The sequence below is a fragment of the Sinocyclocheilus grahami genome, unplaced genomic scaffold, assembly GCF_001515645.1.
Source record: "Sinocyclocheilus grahami isolate Dianchi unplaced genomic scaffold, SAMN03320097.WGS_v1.1 scaffold1497.1, whole genome shotgun sequence".
Taxonomy (NCBI): Eukaryota; Metazoa; Chordata; class Actinopteri; order Cypriniformes; family Cyprinidae; genus Sinocyclocheilus; species Sinocyclocheilus grahami.
Window position 1 is genome coordinate 104,882 of NW_015506676.1, and position 9,015 is coordinate 113,896.

Consider the following 9,015-nt stretch of genomic DNA (forward strand, 5'->3'; position numbering starts at 1 on the left):
CATCCTCACAGATGTCAGTGCTAAAAAATATCAGTTCACAACAGGACTAATATAAAACAATATCATATAAAGCATATAAAATTTGGTCCTGATGTCCAGCATTCAGCCCTTGTGATGCTTCTCATCTTTATTTTAGTTGACCGGATCCGCCAGCATCTGACAGCTTAAAGACTGAATAAGGAACAGATTAGAAATAGACATACACATTTTCATTCTTAGAAAAAAAGCCACATCTGTAGAAATACTCAACAAACAATTACTTGTCCAGACTAAAGAATATGGACACAATATAAACACACATTCACATGCAATCAGTAATTAAAGTACAGAGTTTGAGTTCTTCATTAAAGATCTTCAGCTGCGAAACTAAAGATGCTTCAGAGGCCGGTGATGCTGTGTCAGACTTTTCATGCAGATGTTGTTCATTTGAGTTCTTCCATGTTGGTAGAACAGGGGTTTTTGAGTTGGTTACTCATTGGTTTGGATGTCCGGTTTGAGATCAGACGAATCATGGCCTTTAACGTTTTTCTGTGCAGGTGCAGAAGCTTCTGTGAAATCAAACTCAGCCGACTCAGTTGAATCACCGGTAAAAGAAAACGAAAACCTTCACAACATTCTTTTGAGTAGACTACAAAATTATTTTGGCATTAGTGGAATTTGCATTGGCTTTGTTCAAATCTTACTTATTTGACCGTCATCAATTCGTAGCAGTATGACGAGATATCAAACACTCACAAGTGCAGTATGGAGTGCCACAAGGCTCAGTACTAGGACCGTTGCTTTTCACACTTTACATGTTACCCTTGTGAGATATCATCAAGAAACATGGGGTTAGCTTTCACTGTTATGCTGATGATACTCAGCTCTATATTTCTTCGCGGCCCGATGAAACATACCAATTCACAAAACTAACGGAATGCATAGTTGATATAAAAAACTGGATGACTAGTAATTTCCTACTGCTAAATTCTGAAAAAACTGAGGTTTTCATTATCGGACCTAAAACCTCCACATGTAATAACCAAAAACACTGTCTAACACTTGCTGGCTGCTCTGTTAATTCCTCGTCATCAGTTAGGAACCTAGGTGTGCTATTTGATAGCAATCTTTCCTTTGAAAACCATGTTTCTAGCATTTGTAAAACCGTAATTTCCATCTTAAAAATATATCTAAATTATGACTCTCAATGTCAAATACAGAAACGTTAATTGATGTGTTTATGACCTCAAGGTTAGATTATTGTAACGCTTTATTGGGTGGTTGTTCTGCACGCTTAATAAACAAACTCCAGCGGGTCCAAAATGCAGCAGCTAGAGTTCTTACTAGAACCAGGAAGTATGAGCATATTAGCCCGGTTCTGTCAACACTGCACTGGCTCCCTATTAAACATCCTATAGATTTTAAAATCTTGCTTATTACTTATAAAGCCCTGAATGGTTTAGCTCCTCAGTATTTGAGCGAGCTCATATCGCATTATAGTCCTTCACGTGCGCTGCGATCTCAAAACTCTGGCAGTTTGATAATACCAAGAATATCAAAATCAACTGCAGATCCTTTTCCTATTTAGCTCCCAAACTCTGGAACAATCTACCTAACATTGTTCAGGAGGCAGACACACTCTGTCAGTTTAAATCTAGATTAAAGACCCATCTCTTTAACCTGGCTTACACATAACACACTAAGAGAGATAGGAGGAAAAATATATATTTCGGTGCATTCGCGTGCAAAACCTCTGAATCTCCCCGAGAAACGTTGCGTTTGCTCGCATAATTATTGTGATGGAAAAATGAGGTGGTGGAAAAACCTTTATCCCCGTGTTTTTGCGAGCGAACGCAAAGTTTATTGAGAAAACGCAAGAGTTTTGCAAGCCAACGCGAAGTTTCTTGCTGGAACACAAACGTTTTACGAGCGAGTGAACACGAATGAACGTTTCTCGGAAGAACACAAATGTATTAAAAGAGGATGCAAATGTGTTGTGAGAGAATGCAATGTTTCTCGGGGGAACGCAATAGTTTTTTGAGAGAACGCATGTGTTGCCAATGAACGCAAAGTTTCAGGGGAATGCAAAATATTTGCAAGAGAATGCAAGGTTTATGCAAACAAAAGTTTTGAAAACAAAAGCAAAGCTTCTCGAGGGAACGCAACATTTTTGCGAGAGAGCATTTCTGCAAACCAGAGTTTTGCAAACGAACCAGGGGCGGTCTTACCCATTAGGCAAAGGTAGGCGACCGCCTTGGGCCCCCAAAAGCAAAGGGCCCCCTAAAATGCAACGTTTCTTGAAAGAATGCAATTTTAGGAGTGGACACACATACAAAAAAACCCTCAAAGTCTTGGGGAAACTAATAGCTTATAAATAACACTTTATATGAACTGTATTCAAGCTGAAATATTATAACTGGACCTTAAAGTTAACAAAAGTAAAAAGAAGAGAAAAGAAAAGAAAAAAAACATCTAGGTATCTAAATGACATGTTTTACAAAAAGTGGCCCACTTTACCTGAATTCAGTCTATATTTTGAATGTTTTGATTTTTATTTAAAAATGTGTTAAAGTTTTAGTAATTTTGTAGTGAGTTTTTGTCATTTGTATTAGCTTTGTTATCTGTCTTTATAGTTTTTATTGTTATTATTTATTTTAGTGCTTAATAAAATAATGTACTTTTTTATATTTTATTTCAATGATTTGTTTCTTTCCGTTTTAGTTAACTAAAATGATTCTGACCTTGACAAATCTCCCCGAAAAGGTTAGTTATTTTATTATTAGTTTAAATAAATGTTTATAAAAATTATTTGTAAAAATAAATAAAAAAAGATTTTGAAAAAATCTTATGTCCAATGTCGAGTTACAGCTGATTTACTGTAATAAAAGCAGTAACTATGACAACACACTCACACAATTTACTATAGTGGCGATACTGGGTTACACTGAAACTGCTCTGCATTAATGATCTATTCAGCGTCATGTGATCAAAGATGTAAATCATATAATGTTTAAAGTGAATATGAATGAACACTGAGTCTCACACACCTGTGGTGACTGTGGTTGTGTTCTTCTCCGTCTGTGATCGATGATTTTCACTCATCTCTGCTGATCAGCATCCGAAGATTCAGTGATTCTGTAACCGATGCGACTTCAACACACGCTTCAGACTCGTATCGTTTGAATCGACTCTTTTGATTCGAATCGCTCGAAACATTCCAATGCACACCAGACGAGCGAATCATTCAGCTTGCGCCATGAAATTTGCCACGAAGCAAGAATACGTTTTGTTTTTAATATATTTTATTTATTTTCTGTTAGATGCATGACGAAATAGATTTATTAAGAAGAGATAAAATTCTGATTTTTATTTTTCAAGCCATTAAATCACTGATGTTATGAAACAAATTCAGTATGAATGCGTTAAAATCTCTGATATAGGCTATAATAAGTAGTTTTGCTTTCCCAGTCCCAGTAACCTATTAATATTCTTAATTGTTTCTTTTATGCATAAAACTTTAGATACAGAACTGAAATTGTCTGTGTGATTGGAACACTATTATACAGTTTAGAGACTCATCAACAAAAAGTAAGCAATAGAAACAACACAAGATCGTAATATGATGTATGATCAGATGTTAAACAATCAATAAATGACTCGTCACATCATCATGAATCTTGAGTTTAACAGTGAAGATTGCCAAAGCAGCAAAGAGTCAAATTCCACTTCCAGACAGATCGGACACGATTCCTCTCTTTCGATGTGGACAGGAACAGGTATGATATGGAGTATTTCTCTCGTTTGATTCTGTGGTGAATTGTGCTGAAGGCTGATAATGTCAGTCTAAATGCAGGTCTGAAAGTGGATCTCCAACCTATGAAAATAAATCAAGAGTTCAAGCATATAGTAGATGAAACTCTACATTGTAAGTATGTGTTAGATGATACAAAGACATAAACCGGTAACTATCCTTCATGGCTTCACTGACAGATGAAAAGAAGTTGAAGTGATGAGTGTGTGATAGTGTGGTTTACCGTGAGCCGGATCAGACCCATGAGTCCAGCGGCTGCGGGGTTCGCTCCACTAAACCGACCGCTGGCCTGCTGGTCCTGATGAAATGCCTCTTATCATTCACACCCTGAAACACATTCAACATCATGAAGCCAATAAAGCAGCTCTACCCATTATGTATTATACTGTAATGTTCTTCAGAGAGTCACTCCTACTATGCATTACATTTTATCACCCAAAAATGAAAATTAGCCGAAATCCCCAAACTCAGGTCATCTAAGATGTGAATGAGTTTGTTTCTTCATCAGGTTTGGAGAAATGTAGCATTGCATCAGTGTCTCAGCAATGGATGCTCTGCAGTGAATGGGTGCCGTCAGAATGAGAGTCCAAACAGAGAAAAAGGGCATCTGCTGTTGTCTCTCACATCAAAATCCAGCCACATATGTGTTTAGAGCTGTTTAAACGCTGCTTGATCTGTGCAGATTTCTCTCCTGATTCACACCAGAACACTGACTCACTGGAGGAAGCCTTATTATGGATTATGGACTCTATGTATTTGAGTTAAAACGTCTTAATGCTGGATGTGTTTCAGCTTTTGTCTTCTCCAGATGTTAACTGATGGACTGGAGTGCTGTGGATTATTGTGATGTTTTTATCAGCTCTCATTCTGACGGCACCCATTCACTGCAGAGCACCCATTGCTGAGACACTGATGCAGTGCTACATTTCTCCAAATCTGACGAAGAAACAAACTCATCCTGATCTCGGATGAACTGAGGATGAGCACATTTGCAGCAAATGTTCTTATTTAATTTCCTTGGTATTTGAGCAGCTGTATAGAGTTTAATCTGTTATATGATGCTCTCTTTTATTATTTTAGGTTTTGGATTGTTATTGTAAAGCACTTTGGTCAACTTATGTTGCTTTTAATGATGCTATATGAATACATTTGACATGAATAAAGAGTTTAAAAGTTTCTGGTGAACAGAAATGATACAGCATGACCACTGACCTGAAAAGTTTCTCTTTCGATCATGTGACACGGAGCGTCTCCTGCTCGCTCTGCCTGATCGACAGTGCAGTATCCATCTGTGGAGGAAACAGCAACACACATCACTGCATTAGTGCATAACACACACACACACACACACACACACACATCACTGCATTAGTGCATTAAACCCACGCACACGCATTTAATTCGAACACTCTAAAGCTTGCATAACAAAGAAGGCACAGCGCTTCTGTCATTCTCATCAATGCAAGAGACTCATAAATATGCCACATTCAAGCGGCAGGAATCAGTGACCTTGGTTCTTCTCCATTAAGGGCAGTGTGATGTCATCGTTCCCTTGCTTGGCGTTCTTCTGTTTTTTGGGCAGGCCAGAGACGGCTGGCTGAAACACACAATCAATATTCATCATCAGCACAGCGCTTTCTGAAATTAATTTCATAAGTATGGCTGTGAAACACACATCGATCTGTCCGTCTTTAACTGCTGTTACCTTGAAGTGTGTTTTGTTCCAGCCGGCCTTATACAGAGTGTGTCGCAAATCCTTATAGGTCCAAACCGTCTGCAGGAGGTGTGACGCGGCTTTGGTCTCGCGCACCGATTGGCTGACACATTCACAGATCAACAAGACAGAAAATATCCTGATCAGACCAAAACTACAGCTTTACATCTACTGTTTAGGGTTGTTTCTATGGGAGTAGATTTGTAGATTTTAACATGTTGCTATAGCATAGGGTGTTCTGGGTGGTTGCTATAGGGTTGCTAAGGTGTTCTGAGTGGTTTATACAGAGTGTGTCGCAAATCCTTATAGGCCCAAACCGTCTGCAGGAGGTGTGACGCGGCTTTGGTCTCGCGCACCGATTGGCTGACACATTCACAGATCAACAAGACAGAAAACATCCTGATCAGACCAAAACTACAGCTTTACATCTACTCAGAACGAATGTGTGCGCTGTTGCTATGGGGTTGCTACGGTGCTCTGAGTGGATATTACCACGTTGCTATGGCATAGGGCATTCTGGGTGGTTGTTAAGGTGCTCTGAGTGGATTTTATCATGTTGCTATGGCATAGGGCATTCTGGGTGGTTGCTATGGGGTTGCTAAGGTGTTCTGATTGGATTTTGTCATGTTGCTATGTCATAGGGCATTCTGGGTGGTTGCTATGGGGTTGCTAAGGTGCTTTAACTGCTGTTACCTTGAAGTGTGTTTTGTTCCAGCCGGCCTTATACAGAGTGTGTCGCAAATCCTTATAGGTCCAAACCGTCTGCAGGAGGTGTGACGCGGCTTTGGTCTCGCGCACCGATTGGCTGACACATTCACAGATCAACAAGACAGAAAATATCCTGATCAGACCAAAACTACAGCTTTACATCTACTCAGAACGAATGTGTGCACTGTTGCTATGGGGTTGCTAAGGTGCTCTGAGTGGATATTACCACGTTGCTATGGCATAGGGCATTCTGGGTGGTTGCTATGGGGTTGCTAAGGTGTTCTGAGTGGATATTACCACATTGCTATGGCATGGGGCATTCTGGGTGGTTGCTATGGGGTTGCTAAGGTGCTCTGAGTGGATATTACCACATTGCTAAGGCATAAGGCATTCTGGGTGGTTGTTAAGGTGCTCTGAGTGGATATTATCACATTGCTATGGCATAGGGCATTCTGGGTGGTTGCTATGGGGTTGCTAAGGTGCTCTGAGTGGATATTACCACATTGCTAAGGCATAGGGCATTCTGGGTGGTTGTTAAGGTGCTCTGAGTGGATTTTATCATGTTGCTATGGCATAGGGCATTCTGGGTGGTTGCTATGGGGTTGCTAAGGTGTTCTGATTGGATTTTGTCATGTTGCTATGTCATAGGGCATTCTGGGTGGTTGCTATGGGGTTGCTAAGGTGCTCTGAGTGGATATTACCACATTGCTAAGGCATAAGGCATTCTGGGTGGTTGTTAAGGTGCTCTGAGTGGATATTATCACATTGCTATGGCATAGGGCATTCTGGGTGGTTGCTATGGGGTTGGAAAGGTGTTCTGAGTGGATATTATCACATTGCTATGGCATAGGGTGTTTAGGTTGGTTGCTATAGGGATGCTAAGGTGCTCTGAGTGGATTTTATCACATTGCTATAGGGTGTTTTGGGTGGTTGCTATGGAGTTGCTAAGGTGTTCTGAGTGAATTTTACCACATTGCTATGGCATAGGGTGTTTTGGGTGGTTGCTATGGGAGTTTGTGCTTTGAGCAGATAGTTTGACTAGTTACTCTGAAGAGTAAAACATGCTCAGTCACACTAGAAGTCATCTTAGTTTTGGTTTTAAATGTTTTCTCTTTTTACAGAAAAAATAGGCCTTTTTTTAGGATTTATATATTTGAATTGCTTGTAAAATGTCCATGCATTTAAATTAAATTAATTATTAAAAATAATGTCATCGTTTATAATTAAATATTTGCATCTATTTGGTTTTATTTAAATAATCATATTTTTAAAATGCATTTATTTAAATAGCTTAGAATCAGCATAAATCTGTTCATTGTGAAAACTATTTAAATTGGATTTATTGATGATGAATTTATAAAGCTGGTTACTGTGTATTCAAAACAGATTCAGTTTATTAGTACTATTGTAGAAATCTGACCTGTTTCATTAACAGTATGTATGACTGAAAAATATGGGAATTTTATATGCAATTCAAATACATAAACCTTACATTTTACGGGTTTCTAACATAAAACATGTAAAACCAAAATATTGTTAAAAAAATGTAAGAATTAGTGCAGACAAGCATGAAAAAATAATTAAAATAACAGCACAGCAGTCTCCATGAATGACTGCACAGAAAACACAGAAAGTATTGTGAAAAATGTGTATAGACTTTGTGATCAGAATTTCTTTCCATCCAAAAGTTTTTCAAATCAGAGAACACAGTTCTGCTGGTGAAGATCTAGTTTACTTGCTATGCAGTGCCTTAATAAAATCCAGTGATTATTCTATCCTCAGAAATGCTCAGAATAGACTGTATCAGTCTAGTACATTGCAAACACCTCTGCATTGCATCCATAAACACCTACGCATTGCATAACAGCAACCAATCAGATCAGAGGTCATCTGATTGAGAGCTTTGGGTTTTGTGTGCGACATGCATGAGATGGTCAGTTACAGACAGTCACAGACAGTTACAGACGGTCAGTTGCAGACAGTCAGATACAGATGGTCAGTCGCAGATGGTTAGTCACAGATGGTCAGTTACCGACAGTCAGTCACAGACAGTTACAGATGGTCAGTTACAGATGGACAGTTACAGATCGTCAGTTACAAATGGACAGATACAGATGGTCAGTTGTATACAGTCAGTCACAGACAGTTACAGATCATCAGTCGCAGACGGTCAGTTACAGATGGGCAGTTACAGTCAGTCACAGACTGTCACAGACAGTTACAGATCGTCAGTTACAGATGGACAGTAACAGATGGTCAGTCGCAGACGGTCAGTTACAGATGGGCAGTTACAGTCAGTCACAGACTGTCACAGACAGTTACAGATCGTCAGTTACAGATGGACAGTAACAGATGGTCAGTCGCAGACGGTCAGTTACAGATGGGCAGTTACAGTCAGTCACAGACTGTCACAGACAGTTACAGATCGTCAGTTACAGATGGACAGTAACAGATGGTCAGTCGCAGACGGTCAGTTACAGATGGTCAGTCGCAGACGGTCAGTTACAGATGGACAGTTACAGACAGTCACAGACAGTTACAGATGGTCAGTTGCAGACAGTCAGTCACAGACTGTCACAGACAGTTACAGATCGTCAGTTACAGATGGACAGTAACAGATGGTCAGTCGCAGACGGTCAGTTACAGATGGACAGTTACAGATGGTCAGTTGCAGACGGTCAGTTACAGATGGTCAGTTACAGATAGTCAGTCACAGATGGTCAGTTACAGATGGTCAGTCGCAGACGGTCAGTTACAGATGGACAGTTACAGACAGTCACAGACAGTTACAGATGGTCAGTCG

General features: G+C 39.6%; 1 protein-coding gene across 1 annotated transcript in view; it reads right to left on the reverse strand.

Annotated features, from left to right (window-relative positions):
- Positions 1-3,383: 3,383 nt before the first annotated feature.
- The window catches only part of LOC107570724 (armadillo repeat protein deleted in velo-cardio-facial syndrome-like), a 21,077-nt gene continuing 15,445 nt past the window's right edge, over positions 3,384-9,015 (reverse strand). The window contains exons 9-13 of the mRNA XM_016256986.1: positions 5,496-5,607; positions 5,300-5,387; positions 5,003-5,079; positions 4,014-4,117; positions 3,384-3,853 (exon numbers count right to left, since the gene is read on the reverse strand). Coding sequence (XP_016112472.1) covers positions 4,025-4,117; positions 5,003-5,079; positions 5,300-5,387; positions 5,496-5,607 — 370 coding nt within the window. The 3' untranslated portion in view covers positions 3,384-3,853; positions 4,014-4,024. The remainder of the gene's footprint in view (positions 3,854-4,013; positions 4,118-5,002; positions 5,080-5,299; positions 5,388-5,495; positions 5,608-9,015) is intronic.